General features: G+C 45.9%; 1 protein-coding gene across 1 annotated transcript in view; it reads right to left on the bottom strand.

The window, feature by feature from the left end:
• The window catches only part of LOC132883804 (cadherin-24), a 201587-nt gene that overhangs the window by 960 nt on the left and 183292 nt on the right, over window positions 1-17335 (bottom strand). The window contains exons 8-12 of the mRNA XM_060917835.1: window positions 13011-13132; window positions 2546-2663; window positions 1747-2055; window positions 1328-1532; window positions 748-1171 (exon numbers count right to left, since the gene is read on the bottom strand). Coding sequence (XP_060773818.1) covers window positions 748-1171; window positions 1328-1532; window positions 1747-2055; window positions 2546-2663; window positions 13011-13132 — 1178 coding nt within the window. The remainder of the gene's footprint in view (window positions 1-747; window positions 1172-1327; window positions 1533-1746; window positions 2056-2545; window positions 2664-13010; window positions 13133-17335) is intronic.

Raw genomic sequence — 17335 nt, forward strand, 5'->3', positions numbered from 1 at the left:
GGGACGGGGAGGAGCAGGAAAGTTAAAGTGGGTCAGAATACGCTTACGCTTCTAATGGAAGGAGAATGGAGAAGAGAAGGAAGAAGGATGGTTTCATTAAGATGGGGAGAGTAGAAATAGTTAAGCAGAGAGACAAATAGTTACTATGAACAGTTGCAAACAAATATATATCTAGAGTTAAGAAAACAATGAAAGTGTAGTTGATAATACACAATTCTTAAAGGCAGACAGTTAAAGAAGACAAGATGTGTAGAGAAGCTGAAGCAGAGATCAACTGAAGAGCTTAGGAGACCTCTATAAATTGGAAAAGTAAGACAATATAAGAGATCAGACTATTCTTGCTACTAAGGTCTCTTTTTTTTGTATGTCAATCAATTTCATTTCCCTGCACTATAACATTTTTATGCAATCAAATAATACATTTCACTTATTTCACTCACTTTCAAAACGCCAACCTCCCAAATAATCTGTTCAGTATGTTATTGTGTATCCCACAAATTGTAGATTTGCATAAACTGATCAATAAATTATTGAACTTTGCATCTTGTATAAAAGTACTGCAATTTTGTATAAAAGTACTGTATGTAGTCTAGATGTAAATTAATTAAATTAAATTAAAGGAAATTTCCACCCGAAAGATAAATATTCAAGTTGTTCAGGGTAGATTTTCTCTTTAATTATTGATTGGTCGATACTTAAATTGAAAACACAGGGCAGTTTATTGTAAAAAAGGAGCTGATTCTTTACCCAGTTAAGATCCTGGCTCTGCTGGGCATCACTGCCCAAATCTTCCTTGGCATCATTTTTCTGTGGCGTTCCTTCTTCAGATGCAGTGGCTCCCTCCTGGGACGCGGTTCCCTCTCTAGAGCTATTCCCCACCTCACTGGGCCCCATGTACAATGCTCCTGGTTCCAGTGGCCCCACCATTGCACCTTGGTTATGGATTACAAGGGAATGATCTGGCTGGCCACCGGATAAGCGATATCCCAGTTCAGTCAGGCCAGGGTTGTATGGACCCTGTGACCGCCGTAGCACAGGGAGAGTCTGGCTGCTGTAACACAAGCGACCATATAGAGGAGTCTGACTGGGATACTGCCCACTGTCCACAGCTCCTGATTGGGCCCAGCTGCTGTATGTCCGTGATTTATCCTGGCCATGCTGAGATTGACGTCTGATGGGATATTAAAGGGAAAGCAGAGACAGATACTGTTAGCTGAAATATTGTCTTGATGCAGAACATGTGTATATTCATGTCACTATGCTAGCAAAATGCACAGATAGGGGAAAGACTGAACAGGGAGCATGAATTCATCCCACACTGACTCACATGTTCCTGCTGTCTAGGGTTCGGTATCCCCTGCGAGCACTGTGGGGGGCGCTCTGGAGTGCCGTGATGTCAAAGGCAGCGGTGTCGGCTTCACCGCCTCCCTCATCGTCATAAGTGATGATATTCTCCCTGACATCGTCCTCCTCTAAAGGAGAAAGCGAGTCCCTTTTTTGTCTGCGCAGGGACAGAGACAGAGCAGTGACAGCTAAAGAGAGAGAAAAGGGAAATGGAAATGGGGGAAAAAAAGAAGAATCAGTTTTTTGCCATTTATAAAATGGAATACATACTGTCTGTAGTTTGACATTTTTTTTCAATAAAATTGCAGGGTGTTCCAGAGAGAAAATGATTCCAACAGGCCATTAGAACAAGAAGCACTCGACAGACACACAGAAAAATGACTAGTCATTACATGATCATACCCAAAAGTGTCGCCCCGCATGCTAAAATTGCTAGTAGGGCTGCTGTGCTGAGACCCGGAGAAGGCAGGGAAGAGTGCTGGGGTAGACACACAGTTTCCCTTTCCCAGTCTGCATCACTCTGCTTCTCCTTCTCCCCTGCTCGTGCACCTCCTCTCAGACAGGGACACACTGACACAGTGACTGTCGCTGTGCTCGTCAGACCTGAGGATACATCCCTGAGGACCAGAGGAACATGGAGCGTCAGAGAGGACGTGGAAGAGCGGGAGAGTGCCTGTAAAGGCGAGACGAGGACGAGGCTTGCAGTGGGACCTGGAGAAAAACAGACAGACAAATAAACAAGAAAGGAAATGGAGAGATAGATGGTTAGATTAAAAAAGAGGCTTTAAGCTCAAATGGAGCCTGATAGACATTTAATTCCACTGAAATCCGTCAAGTGAAGTTTAATTCAATTTCTGATGGGACTACATTTGTCCAGACCATTGAATCCATTGCTGTGAAGAATGCCAGAGCATTTTCTCTCTGAGTACAGGAAGAAAATATATGTAGCAGGGAGGAGCAAAGACAAACAAAGTAGCAGTGCACAAAAGAACCAGAGATATGAACGATGATGGGAGAAGCAGATACACACAGGAAGACAATGCAGCAGATAGAAAGGCAGTCTGAAATATATATAAAGAGAAAGAATAGGTACGACAGACAGAGAGGAAACTGGTAAGGGATAGGGAGGGAAAGAGAAAGAAGCAGTGGGGAATAAGGAGAGAGATAGAGTATTAAACAGGGACAAAAAAACATTGCACACCTCCACTCTCTCTAATGCTGAAGTTGAGTGCAGCACTGGAGTCTGGAGGGATGTTGAAATAGACTGTGCTGTCGTTCCCTCCCTCATCTCTATCAATTGCTCTCAACACCTGCACCACCTGAGAGGAAGAGACAGGGGAAAGGCAAGCAAGGAATGGATAAATAAGTTGAAGAATATAGAAACAAAAATGCAGACAAGAGATTAAGGAAGTATTAAAACTATTAATCACACATTAAAGTCAGATATCAGTATCCGCAAATAAGCAAACTGAGATAAAGTCATGTAAAATAAAATCCATGATTAACTCTAGGAGTGGCCTCATTGCTGCCTCAGAGCTCCAGGGTTCCCGGTTTGATTCTGAGCTTAGGTTACTGTTTGTGTTTCACATGGTCTGTGCAAGTTCTCCAGTTTCCTCTCACCTCTCAAAAACATCCGGGAGGTGGACTGGGTATGCGACATTGACCGTGTGTGTGTCTGTACATGCGAGAGAGAGAGAGAGAGAGAGAGAGAGAGAGAATGCCTGGCATCCCATCCCATCCCCAAGTGTAGTCGTGTCTTATCCCTAGTGTTCCTGGTATAGGTTACTCATGATGAATGAATGAATAAATGAATGAAGTACTGAGCTTTCAGGAGCACCGACAGTACCAGTTAAAAGTTTTTACACCTCAGCCATAGGTTTTTCTGTATTTTGACTACTTTCTACATTGTAGAACAATACTGAAGACCCTCCATCCATTATCCGTAGCCACTTATCTTGTTCTACAGGGTCGCAGGCAAGCTGGAGCCTATCACAGCTGACTATGGGTGAGAAGTGGGGTACACCCTGGACAAGTTGCCAGGTTATCGCAGGGCTGACACAGAGACAAACAATCATTCACACTCACGGTCAATTTAGAGCCACCAATTAACCTAACCTGCATGTCTTTGGACTGTGGGGGAAACTGGAGCACCCGGAGGAAACCCATGCAGACACGGGGAGAACATGCAAACTCCACACAGAAAGGCCCTCGCTGGCCGCTGGGCTCGAACCCAGGACCTTCTTGCTGTGAGGCGACAGTACTAACCACTACACCACTGTGCCACCCAATACTGAAGACATCAAAACTAATAACATATGGGACATATATGGAATTCTGTGGTAAACAAAAAGTGTTAAAAAATGTTTCATATTTTAGATTCTTCAACATAGCCACCATTTACAGTACCTTGATGATGCTTTGCACATTATTGGTATTATCTTAACCAGCTTCATGAGGTAGTCACCTGGAATGCGTTTCAATTAACAGGTGTGTCTTGTCAAAAGATAAGTATCGGACTTTCTTGCCTTCTTAATGCATTTGAGATCAAACAATAAATAGTAAATAATAAAAATACAGCAAATAGTTCTATTCCACAACTGTAGTAATCCATACTATGTCAAGAACTGCTCAACTAAGTAAAGAGAAAGGACAGTCCATCATTACTTTAAGACATCACGTGTCTTTTCATTAATAAAAAAATAAAGAAACACCACTGGATTAGAAGGCGTGTCCAAACTTGTACTGGTACTGTACGTATACAGAGATGCAAGTTTACCATACTGTATGTTTAAAAATATCTCTAGCCCAAGAGACTCACTTAGGCTAGAAATAACCACACCCCACCATCTTGCATCAAGGATCTTTCCTCATGCCTCAGGGATACACTGGAAAGAAAAACGAGTGTAATGTGGTTCAGAAGCGAGTGCTGGCAGGACAGTTTACACTGCAGCAGGGGAAGACCTTTTTTAATGTGTGTTTTCTGAAATGCATGAAGATTAAGAGACTGTCAAGTCACATTAGCAGTTCAGTACTTCAACTTGAAATCCATAAAATGTTCCTGCCTTAGACAGTTAAAAGTTGGAAGAGAAGAGACATGTGCTGAGAAAACTGAGCAGATGGGCATGGAGACCCAATTAAAAATGAAACATGTGGGAAAATATCATGACACAGTGAGACAAGCAGCAAATCACAAACAAACCGTGGAGTAGATATTCAATTAATTCTTGGTTAAAAGGGTGAGAAGGCGAACAGCAATGGTTGATGATATTTGGATTAAAAAAAATTATGGAATAATGAATAATGATGGGCGGCACGGTGGTGTAGTGGTTAGCGCTGTCGCCTCACAGCAAGAAGGTCCTGGGTTCGAGCCCTGGGGCCGGCGAGGGCCTTTCTGTGCGGAGTTTGCATGTTCTCCCCGTGTCCGCGTGGGTTTCCTCCGGGTGCTCCGGTTTCCCCCACAGTCCAAAGACATGCAGGTTAGGTTAACTGGTGACTCTAATGCCGCTTTTCCACTACAAACGCGGCTGAGTCAGGCTGAGCCGTGCCGTGCTGAGTCGAGCTGAGCGGGGCTGTCGGAGTTGCATTTCGACTACAACCGCGCTGAACCGTGCTGGCTGGAAGTGGGTGGACACATTGGGTGGAGTTAGCGAAAGTGGGTGGACGTCACGTGATGTCGTTAAGCAGCGCAAACAGTGACATCAGTGAGCTTTTAAGCGGTAGTCTCACGACCCGAATAGTAAACAATAAACATGGAGGACATGGAGTCGTTAGTGTTGCTGGTCTTGGTTCTGTGGCTTGTGGTCACGGACAACGCCAACAGATACTGGCAAGAGCGTATAGATGAGGCGAGGCACATAAGGCTTCAGAAATTCTCGTAATTCGTAATTATTCTTCTTCCGGGTTTATGGTGTTTACAGATCCCAGCGTGCTCGCGGGGCGTGTGTGGGCATGTGAGGACACTCCTCCTCACCAATCAGTGCACAGGGGAGTGTCTGCTCACGCCCCCAGCCTCACTTGGCTCGGTTTGGCTTGCTTCAGCCCCACTCCAAAACGGTGCGAGTTTTAGGGGCTAAGCAGGGCTGAAGCGAGCTGAGTCGTGCTGTTCTTTGGTAGTCGAAATGCGAGCCGTGTCGGGCTGAAGTGAGCTGAAGCGAGCTGAAGTGAGCTGAAAAAGGGTAGTGGAAAAGGGCCATAAATTGACCGTAGGTGTGAATGTGAGTGTGAATGGTTGTCTGTGTCTATGTGTCAGCCCTGTGATGACCTGGCGACTTGTCCAGGGTGTACCCCGCCTTTCGCCCATAGTCAGCTGGGATAGGCTCCAGCTTGCCTGTGACCCTGTAGAAGGATAAAGCGGCTAGAGATAATGAGATGAGATGAATAATGATCATATGATAAGTTAGACTCCATATATTCGAATAATAATGATAGAAATTATAATAAGTTGATTAACAAATGTGTTATTTAACAAAGGAAAACATCTAATCATTGATATTGGGAAGCTTTCTATAAGGAGACATGGAGCATCAGAGCTTTCTATAAGGAGACTGCTACAGTAGCACTTTGTGGCAGTCAGTAGGAAACCACCATGGGAAAGTCTTCAGGACAATTGACTCCACAAATTGTGGCTATGTACAGTGGGGCAAAAAAGTATTTAGTCAGTCACCAATTGTGCAAGTTCTCCCACTTAAAAAGATGAGAGAGGCCTGTAATTTTCATCATAGGTATACCTCAACTATGAGAGACAAAATGAAAAAAAAAATCTAGAAAATCACATTGATTTTAAAAGAATTTATTTGCAAATTATGGTGGAAAATAAGTATTTGGTCAATAACAAAAGTTCATCTCAATACTTTGTTATATACCCTTTGTTGGTAATGACAGAGGTCAAACGTTTTCTGTAAGTCTTCACAAGGTTTTCACACACTGTTGCTGGTATTTTGGCCCATTCCTCCATGCAGACCTCCTCTAGAGCAGCGATGTTTTGGGGCTGTCGCTGGGCAACACGGACTTTCAACTCCCTCCAAAGATTTTCTATGGGGTTGAGATCTGGAGACTGGCTAGACCACTCCAGGACCTTGAAATGCTTCTTACGAAGCCACTCCTTCGTTGCCTGGGCAGTGTGTTTGGGATCATTGTCATGCTGAAAGACCCAGCCACGTTTCATCTTCAATGCCCTTGCTGATGGAAGGAGGTTTTCACTCAAAATCTCACGATACATGGCCCCATTCATTCTTTCCTTAACACGGATCAGTCGTCCTGATCCCTTTGCAGAAAAACAGCCCAAAAGCATGATGTTTCCACCCCCATGCTTCACAGTAGGTATGGTGTTCTTTGGATGCAACTCAGCATTCTTTCTCCTCCAAACACAACAAGTTGAGGGGGTAGGAACGTAGGAGGGGGTGGAGCACAGAAAGACGGCAGGCCAGAATAAAGTTCCATACTTGTTTTATTTTGCTCTTTTCAGATGCAAACTACACACTTTCCCAGCCATGCACGCACACACACACACACACGCGCACACACACACGCGCGCGCACACACGCGCGCACACACGCGCGCACACACACGCGCACACACACACGTCGTCTGGTTGGGGAGAGAGCTCCCTTCCTCTGCTCTCTCTCTCCTTATATAGGGCGTGATTGCTGGGAAGACACACAAACACAGGTTAATTGACATCAGGTGTAGTGATTCTGCCACGTACCTTCCCTGACTCTGCCCTCCGGTCACAGACCGATGCTTGACCATGCCCCTGCTGCCACATACCCCCACTGCCCGACTCAGGCCGGGCAGCCGACTCCCCCCCCCCCTTGACGGGAGAGAAAGTCCGCCATGACCATCTGCGCCCCCAGCCTGTGGACCACCTTGAAATTAAAGGGCTGGAGTGCCAGATACCAATGGGTGATCCACGTGTTGGCATCCTTCATGCGGTGGAGCCACTGGAGGGGCACGTGGTCCGAACAGAGGGTGAACAAGTGCCCAAGGAGGTAGTAGCGGAGGGCGAGGACCACCAACTTGATCGCCAGGCACTCCTTTTCAATGGTGCTATAGCGCCCCTCACGCACCGACAGCTTCCGACTTATGTACAGCACGGGGCGGTCCTCCCCCTCCACCTCCTGGGACAGAACGGCCCCCAGCTCTCTGTCCGATGCAATGTAAAGGGGAGAGAAAAGTCAGGGGAGTGTAACAGTGGCCCCCCGCACAGTGCAGCCTTCACCTCAGAGAAAGCCCGCTGGCATTGCTCCATCCACTGGACCGGAGCTGGTGCTCCCTTTTTAGTGAGATCCGTCAGCGGGCTGGTGACGTCCGAATAATTAGGTATAAACCTACAATAGTAGCCAGCCAGCCCCAAGAACTGTCTCACCCCTTTTTTGGTCTTGGGCCTCGGGCAGGCCGCAATCGCTGCTGTCTTGTTAATTTGGGGACGCACCTGCCCATTGCCCAAGTGGAAGCCCAGATGCCATACTTCCACCCACCCAATCGCACACTTCTTCGGGTTGGCTGTGAGACCCGCCCGCCTCAGCAACCTAAGGACGGCCCTCAGGTGTTGTAGGTGCCGCGGCCAGTCATTACTATAAATGATGATGTTGTCAAGGTAAGCGGCCGCATAGGTGGCGTGGGGGCGGAGGACCCTATCCATCAGCCGCTGAAACGTAGCGGGCACCCCAAACAGCCCAAAAGGAAGTGTAAGCCTTACTGGTATAAGCCAAACGGTGTGGAAAAGGCTGTTTTTTCTCGGGATAATGGAGTCAAGGCGATCTGCCAATAACCCTTTGTCAAATCTAGTGTCGAGTAAAAGCGAGCCGTGCCTAGTTGATCGAGCAACTCATCAATACGAGGCATTGGGTACGCGTCAAATTTAGACACCGCGTTAACTTTTCTATAGTCCACACAGAACCGGACCGACCCATCGGCCTTGGGTACGAAGACCACCGGGCTGCTCCAGTCACTGTGGGACTCCTCGACGATGCCCATTTCGAGCATGGCCTCGAGTTCTTCCCGAACCACTTTTTTCTTGTGTTCGGGTAGCCTGTAAGGGCGGCTATGCACTACCACCCCCGGGGGCGCCTCAATGTGGTGCTCTATGAGGTCGGTGCAGCCGGGCAGGGGCGAGAACACATCCGAAAACTCAGTCTGCAACTGGGCAACCTCCGCGAGTTGGGTCGGGGAGAGGTGGTCTCCACAGGGGACTGGAGAGGTACGCGATGCCAATGCTCCCTTCTGAACCTCCGGCCCCAGCTCCGCCTTCTCCGGAACCACCGGCACCAATGCCACGGGGACTTCCTCGTTCCAGAGTTTGAGCAGATTCAGGTGGTAAATCTGTAGCACCCCACCCCTGTCCGTTCGCCTCACCTCGTAGTCGACGTCCCCGACTCGCCGTGTGACCTCAAAGGGTCCTTGCCACTTGGTGATCAATTTGGAGCTCAATGTGGGTATGAGTACTCAACAGTATGAGTACTTTATCTCCCAGTGCGAACTCTCTAAGGCGCGTACCCCTGTCGTACAGGCGGGTTTGCCGTTCTTGGGCCTGCCGCAAATTCTCCTGGGTTAGGTGTGTGAGTGTGTGGAGTTTTGCACGCAGGTCAATAACGTATTGAATTTCATTTTTACTTGGTGAAGGTCCCTCCTCCCAATTTTCTCACAGCACATCTAGAATGCCGCGCGGCTTATGCCCATATGACAATTCAAATGGGGAGAACCCCGTGGAGGCTTGGGGGACCTCTCGCACTGCAAATAACAAGGGTTCAAGCCATTTATCCCAATTACGTGTGTCCTCACTTATGAATTTTTTAATTATATTTTTGAGGGTGCGATTGAACCGTTCAACTAAACCGTCCGTTTGTGGGTGATACACGCTGGTGCGGATCGGCTTAATTCCTAATAACCCATACAGTTCGTTCAGTGTACGTGACATAAACGAGGTGCCCTGGTCAGTCAGAATCTTTTTCGGGATTCCAACTCGGGAGATGACGCGGAAGAGCGCTTCCGCAATACTGCGTGCGAGGTATTGCGAAGAGGCACTGCTTCCGGGTATCGCGTTGCATAGTCCACCAGAACTAAAATAAAGCGGTACCCTCGTGTTGACCGATCTAATGGCCCGGCGAGATCCATCCCAATTCTTTCGAATGGGGTCTCAATTAATGGGAGAGGGAGCAAAGGCACTTTTGTAATAGATGCTGGATTTACTAACTGGCATTCGCGGCACGCCGTACACCACCTACGGACATCGCCGCGAATCCCTGGCCAATAGAACCAGGCCATTATTCGGGCTAGTGTTTTATCCTGCCCTAAGTGTCCAGCCATGGGATTAAAGTGAGCCGCCTGGAATACCAATTCCCGGTGGCTCTTTGGAATCAAAAGCTGTGTGACTTGCTCTCTAGTCTGAGTGTCCTGCGTCACTCGGTATAATCTATCCTTCATAACAGAAAAATAGGGGAAGGACAGGGTGGCGTTTGGCTGGAGCGTTTGACCATCGATTACTCTCACTTGGTCAAACGCATGCCGCAGAGTCTCGTCTTGCGATTGCTCTAACGGAAAATCCGCGAGGGATTCCCCGAGAGAGGGAGGAGGAGCTGGCGGCTCCTCACTCTGACGCGGAGATGACGTAGACGGCTCTGTGACAGCTGCTTCCGCCAACGCGACACCGGGACCTCCCCCTGCTGAACTATGGCAGGACCTGCTCTTCACTAAATGGCTCATTAACTCCCCGAATCCCGGCCAATCAGTCCCCAAAATTATCGAGTGGGTGAGGTGAGGATTAACCGCCGCCTTTACTCTAAATTTTTCCCCTCTGAAAAAAATGTGGACTGACACTAAAGGGTAGCTGTGAACATACCCATGCACACACAACACCTTCACCCCCTGTGCTCCCCCCAATGCCTCATCTTGCACCAGGCTTTGGTGAATTGAGGTCTGATTACAGCCAGAGTCCACCAATGCCTGATATGTATCCCCTTGGATACTCACCGGTATGCGATACGCTCCGTCCCAATCGAGGGCAGCTCCTGGAACGTCGGGGATCTGAACCACCGTGCCCACTTCCATTGCCGAGCACTGCTGTTGGAGGTGGCCCGGCTCCCCGCAGCACCAGCAAACCGGCCCGGGCTTCCTCTCTGCACTGGCGCTCTGGGGCTCACTCACCTGGGAGGGGGAAGAGAGACACAGAAGGGAGAAACGGGAGGGCACCGTGGGTGCGGCAGGCCAGCTGGAGTGGCGCCGGCCCCCGCCTCCGCGGTGGGGGAACGGAGCGAGGACGAGACACAGGAGGGGAGAGAGAGAGAGAGAGAGAGGAGGGGGAAGAAGAGGATGTCTGCTGTCCTGCCGTCAGAACAGCTGCCAAATGGTCCTCCACCAACTCGATGGCCTGATCCGGCAACGCCGGGCGGTGGCACTGGACCCACTCTGTGGTTCCCTCTGGTAGGCGGGCGATGAACTGCTCCAGTACCACCTGATCGATGATCCCCTCGGTGTCGCGGTTGTCGGCCCTCAACCACCGCCAGCAGGCGTCCCGGAGCTGCTGGCCAAATGTGAACGGCCGGCCGACTTCCTCCAGATGCAGAGCGCGGATGCGCTGTCGCTGTTGTTCAGGGGTGCACCCCACCCGCTGGAGGACAGCCCGGCGAAGGTCTGCGTAGACCAGACGGCGATCGGCGGGGAGCTGTAGCGTGGCCAGCTGCGCCTTGCCCGTGCGCCGCGCGCTGTTCCACCGGCCAGCCCGAGGCCTCTGCTGTCTGCTCGAAGAGCGTGAGGAAGGCCTCGGGGTCGTCATGCGGGCTCATCTTAGTGAGGGTGAGGGGAGAAAGGCCCGCGGCGGTGGAGGTGGTGGATCCCGCCGACGCGAGGAGGTGCCAGAACGCCTGTCGGTCTTCCTGCTGCGCCAGCACCAGGGCCTCGAATCGGTGTTCCTGCTCCTTTTGGAGGGTGACTAGCGCCTGGTGCTGGCTCTGCTGGGCCGTGGCTAGGGCGTGGACCAGGTCTGCGAAGGGGGAGGACTCCATGGGGCTGTTCTTTTCCTGTGCTCGATCCCGGGTTTCAGCACCACTGTAGCAGTTCGTAGGAGGGGGTGGAGCACAGAAAGACGGCAGGCCAGAATAAAGTTCCATACTTGTTTTATTTTGCTCTTTTCAGATGCAAACTACACACTCTCCCAGCCATGCACGCACACACACACACACACACACACACACACACACACACACAAGTTGTCTGGTTGGAGAGAGAGCTCCCTTCCTCTGCTCTCTCTCTCCTTATATAGGGCGTGATCACTGGGAAATCACACAAACACAGGTTAATTGACATCAGGTGTAGTGATTCTGCCACTTACCTTCCCTGACTCCACCCTCCAGTCACAGACCAATGCTTGACCACGCCCCCGCTGCCACATTGAGTTTTTACCAAAAACTTCTATTTTGGTTTCATCTGACCATATGACATTCTCCCAATCCTCTTCTGGATCATCCAAATGCTCTCTAGCAAACTTCAGATGGGCTTGGACATGGACTGGCTTAAGCAGGGGGACACGTCTGGCACTGCAGGATTTGAGTCCCTGGCGGCGTAGTGTGTTACTGATGGTAGCCTTTGTTACTTTGGTCCCAGCTCTCTGCAGGTCATTCACTAGGTCCCCCTGTGTGGTTCTGGGATTTTTGCTCACCGTTCTTGTGATCATTTTGACCCCACGGGGTGAGATCTTGCGTGGAGCCCCAGATCGAGGGAGATTATCAGTGGTCTTGTATGTCTTCCATTTTCTAATAATTGCTCCCACAATTGATTTCTTCACACCAAGCTGCTTACCTATTGCAAATTCAGTCTTCCCAGCCTGGTGCAGGTCTACAATTTTGTTTCTGGTGTCCTTTGACAGCTCTTTAGTCTTGGCCATAGTGGAGTTTGGAGTGTGACTGTTTGAGGTTGTGGACAGGTGTCTTTTATACTGATAACGAGTTCAAACAGGTGCCATTAATACAGGTAACGAGTGGAGGACAGAGGAGCCTCTTAAAGAAGTTGTTACAGGTCTGTGAGAGCCAGAAATCTTGCTTGTTTGTAGGTGACCAAATACTTATTTTACCGAGGAATTTACCAATTAATTCATTAAAAATCCTACAATGTGATTTCCTGGATTCTTTCCCCCCATTCTGCCTCTCATAGTTGAAGTGTACCTATGATGAAAATTACAGGCCTCTCTCATCTTTTTAAGTGGGAGAACTTGCACAATTGGTGGCTGACTAAATATTTTTTTGCCCCACTGTAACACCATCATGGAACAGCTTTTTATACCTGCTAACTTGTCTCATGGACATGAAAAGTAACCATAAATTGTTAAAAAAGCATAAAGTTTTTTTTTCTATTAATAAATACACTTTTCTAATAGTTGGTAAATTGCTGAAGTGTGATAGGAATAAAACACTTCAGGACATGCTCGAATTCAAAACTAATCATCTTTTGGGTGGTAACAGTAACTCCGATTTTTTTGTGTTAGGGTGCATCACAACACCCTGCCATTAATTATTTTTCTATAAAAGCACACCCCCAAGTATTTTATTCCTCATATAGTGTGTAACACACAACTACACACATATGCAGCCCACTCATACATTTCTGCATAAAGCATAACTAATCTAAACGAACATACATGGAAATGTAAAAGTCTCTAATTTTGTGCATCAGCTCACCTGTCCAGTGGAGGCGGAGTCACACATGGCTGTCGTGTACTGTCGGTCCAGCTCTGGAGCATTGTCATTCAGGTCTAGTGTCTCTATGGCAACCAGCACTCTAGAAACTTGGCTGGGGTTATCTGATGAAAGAGTGGGGAAAAACATGGTTTGTTACCTAGTCATTTAGTGTCATGGATTCCCCGCTTTGCATCACAGTTCCCATAATAAAGTCTATGCTATGCTTTTGTTTTGGTCCTGTCTTCATGTCTGCAATGTCACCCATCTGTTACCTATTGTATTCACCTGTTCTGTATTCGCACCTGATTAAGTTATTACCTTATACCTCAGTGTGTCTTGCATAGTCTGTGTGTGTTTTCCAGAGTTATTAAGTTAGACAATAACAGCAATTTTTTAATTGCGATAACAAAAGGTTACAGTGGTGCTTGAAAGTTTGTGAACCCTTTAGAATTTTCTATATTTCTGCATAAATATGACCTAACATATCATCACATTTTCACACAAGTCCTAAAAGTAGATAAAGAGAACACAGTTAAACAAATGAGACAAAAATATTATACATGGTCATTTATTTATTGAGGAAAATGATCCAATATTACATATCTGAGAGTGGCAAAAGTATGTGAATCTTTGCTTTCAGTATCTGGTGTGACCCCCTTGTGCAGCAATAACTGCAACTAAACGTTTCCAGTAACTGTTGATCAGTCCTGCACACCGGCTTGGAGGAATTTTATTACATTCCTCCGTACAGAACAGCTTCAACTCTGGGATGTTGGTGGGTTTCTTCACATGAACTGCTCGCTTCAGGTCCTTCCACAACATTTCGATTGGATTAAGGTCAGGATTTTGACTTGGCCATTCCAAAACATTAAGATAGAACCATTTTTCTTTAAAACTGCTGCAGGTATTATTGCAGAGCCAATCACCTCTATCTTCAATCTCAGTCTCCACTCCAATAAAATACCCAATTCATGGAAATCGGCTATGGTTCTCCCTCTGTTAAAGAGTGGTGACCCTTCTGATTTGAATAATTATCGTCCCATTTCTAGATTGTCAGTTATGGCCAAAGTTTTTGAATGCCTTGTAAATGAGCAGCTGAAAAGGTTTTTGACTGATAGGAATATTCTCAGTGAGTCTCAGTCAGGTTTCAGATCAGGCCACAGTACTACAACAGTGGCTCTGCTAGTCACAAATGATATAATCAGATTTTTAGACAGTAAAAAACACTGTGCAGCATTGTTTGTTAATCTGTCTAAACTGCATTTGACTCTGTGGATCATAAACTATTACTACAGAGACTTGGCTGCATAGGCCTTAGTGAAATGGCTCTGAATTGGTTTAAAAACTACCTATCTGGTAGAACTCAGTGTGTATCAGTGGAAAACTATACTTCAGCCTCTCTTCCTCTAAACAAAGGTGTTCCCCAAGGTTCTATTTTGGCCCTTATTTTATTTTCTATCTTTATAAATGGCCTAGGTAGTGGAATAAGTCCAGCCCTTTTCCACTTATATGTGGATGACATAGTTGTCTATACAGTGGCATCCTCCTTAGATCAGGCCACAAAAATCTTGCAGGGTGCATTTCAAACATTGCAGCACTCCCTGCTCAAATTAAAACTGGTCCTTAATTCAAAGAAGACCAAATATATGACCTTTACTCACTCTCGAGCTACAGCAGCTGCTCCAATTTCCACTATCGTGACATTAGATGGTACGTCTTGAAAGAGTTGCTTTTTACAAACACCTGGGCATATGGCTTGATAAGTTGACTTTTGATGTGCATATTGACAATCTGTTGAGAAAGCTTAGGCCTAAACTGGGTCTTTTTTTTGTTTGTTTAAAAAATGCTTTCCATTTGAGGCTAGAAAGAGAATAGTGCAAAGCTCCTTTTTATCTGTATTAGACTTTGGTGATGTGATATATATGCATGCAGCCTCTTCCATGCTTAAAAAGCTGGATTCTCTGTATCATGCTGCAATACGTTTTGTAACAAATGCAGGTTCACGAACACATCACTGCACTTTATATGAATCTTTAGGTTGGCCCTTTCTATATCAGAGGCGAAAATGGCACTTGTTGATTCTTATTCTCAAGGCATTGCTAGGTAAACTGCCAGTCTATATTTCAAGACTTCTAACTTACCACACAAGCACCTACAATACTAGGCGAGCAGCACATAGGATGCTCTTGGATGTTCCGATGGTACAGTCAGAGCTTGGAAAAACTACCTTCTCCTTTTATGCACCATCAATATGGAATGAGATGCAGGTTATCATTACATTAGAAGCACTTCCTACTGTAAATTCCTTCAAAGGAATGTTAAAATCCGCCCTACAGGAAACATGTAGCTGTTTTAACTGATGTGACTGTTGACTGTGACAACTCCATTTCTCACGTTCTTAATACTGTGTTGATTTTATGTATGATGTATGTATTTTACTGTATGTATGCAATTTATGTTAATATCTGTGCGCCATCTTGGCCAGGACTCCCTGGAAGAAGAGATCTTGTATCTCAAAGGGACAATTCCTGGATAAACAAAGGATATAAATAAATAAATAAATAAATAAATAAACTTTATTCTTCTTTAACCAATCTTTGGTAGAACAACTTGTGTGCTTAGGGTCCTTGTCTTGCTGCATGACCCACCTTCTCTTGAGATTCAGTTCATGGACAGATGTCCTGACATTTTCCTTTAGAATTCGCTGGTATAATTCAGAATTCATTGTTCCATCAATGACGGCAAGCCGTCCTGGCCCAGATGCAGAAAAACAGGCCCAAACCATGATACCACCACCACCATGTTTCACAGATGGGATAAGGTTCTTATGCTGGAATGCAGTGTTTTCCTTTTTTCCAAAGATAACACTTCTCATTTAAACCAAAAAGTTCTATTTTGGTCTCATCCATCCACCAAACATTTGTCCAATAGCCTTCTGGCTTGTCCACGTGATCTTTAGCAAACTGCAGACAAGCAGCAATGTTCTTTTTGGAGAACAGTGGCTTTCTCCTTGCAATCCTGCCATGCACACCATTGTTGTTCAATGTTCTCCTGATGGTGGACTCATGAACATTAACCAATGTGAGAGAGGCCTTCAATTGCTTAGAAGTTACCCTGGGGTCCTTTGGGACCTCGCCAACTATTACATGCCTTGCTCTGGGAGTGACCTTTGTTGGTCGACCACTCCTGGGGAGGGTAACAATGGTCTTGAATTTTCTCCATTTGTACATAATCTGTCAGAATGTAGATTGGTGGAGTCCAAATTCTTTTGAGATGGTTTTGTAAACTTTTCCAACCTGATGAGCATCAACAATGCTTTTTCTGAGGTCCTCAGAAATCTCCTTTGTTTGTGCCATGATACACTTCCACAAACATATGTTATGAAGATCAGACTTTGATAGATCCCTGTTCTTTAAATAAAACAGGGTGCCCACTCACACTTGACTGTCATTCCATTGATTGAAAACACCTGACTCTCATTTTACCTTCAAATTAACTGCTAATCCTAGAGGTTCACATACTTTTGCCACTCACAGATATGTAATATTGGATCATTTTCCTCAGTAAATAAATGACCAAGTACAATATTTTTGTCTCATTAGTTTAACTGTGTTCTCTTTATCTACTTTTAGGACTTGTGTGAAAATCTGATGATGTTTTAGGTCATATTTATGCAGAAATATAGAAAATTCTAAAGGGTTCACAAACTTTCAAGCACGACCAACTTCCTGTGATCACCACTTACATTATGCCAAATTAGCTGAAATCAGCCTCCCCTCTACCAACCAGTGGCCAAATTAATGACATGTATTCAAAAATATGGTCTGCTTAAAATGAATTTTGAAGGATGATGTGTTAATCTGTTTTCAAATCACAAATTGCTATTTATGACTATTTTACTGAAGCTATTATTATTATTATTATTATTATTATTATTATTATTATTATGCTGCCCCATGAAGTAGTCAGGATGCAGTTATATATTTGCTAGTTATTATTTATTATAATGAACCATTAGTTAATACATCTATATTGTGTAACTGACTGGCAAGTAGGCCTAGTGCAATTAAAGGAGAACTGAAGGCAATTTTTTTATTATCAAAATTCCATTTATCTCATTTTATTAAATATAGGAATGTATTTTTATAGCTATTTTGTCACCGCTATAGCAAGTTATGAGTGTTTGAAATATGCTATGTAATATATCAATCCATTGTCAAAGCAATGGCCATAAACGAGATTCATTGAGACCTGTGTGAGACATCGTAGGATGGAAGTAAAACATACAGCGGAAATCAAAGTAACCAACATCTGCCAACATTGTC

Source organism: Neoarius graeffei, chromosome 1 (genome assembly GCF_027579695.1).
Source record: "Neoarius graeffei isolate fNeoGra1 chromosome 1, fNeoGra1.pri, whole genome shotgun sequence".
In the NCBI taxonomy this organism is placed as follows: domain Eukaryota; kingdom Metazoa; phylum Chordata; class Actinopteri; order Siluriformes; family Ariidae; genus Neoarius; species Neoarius graeffei.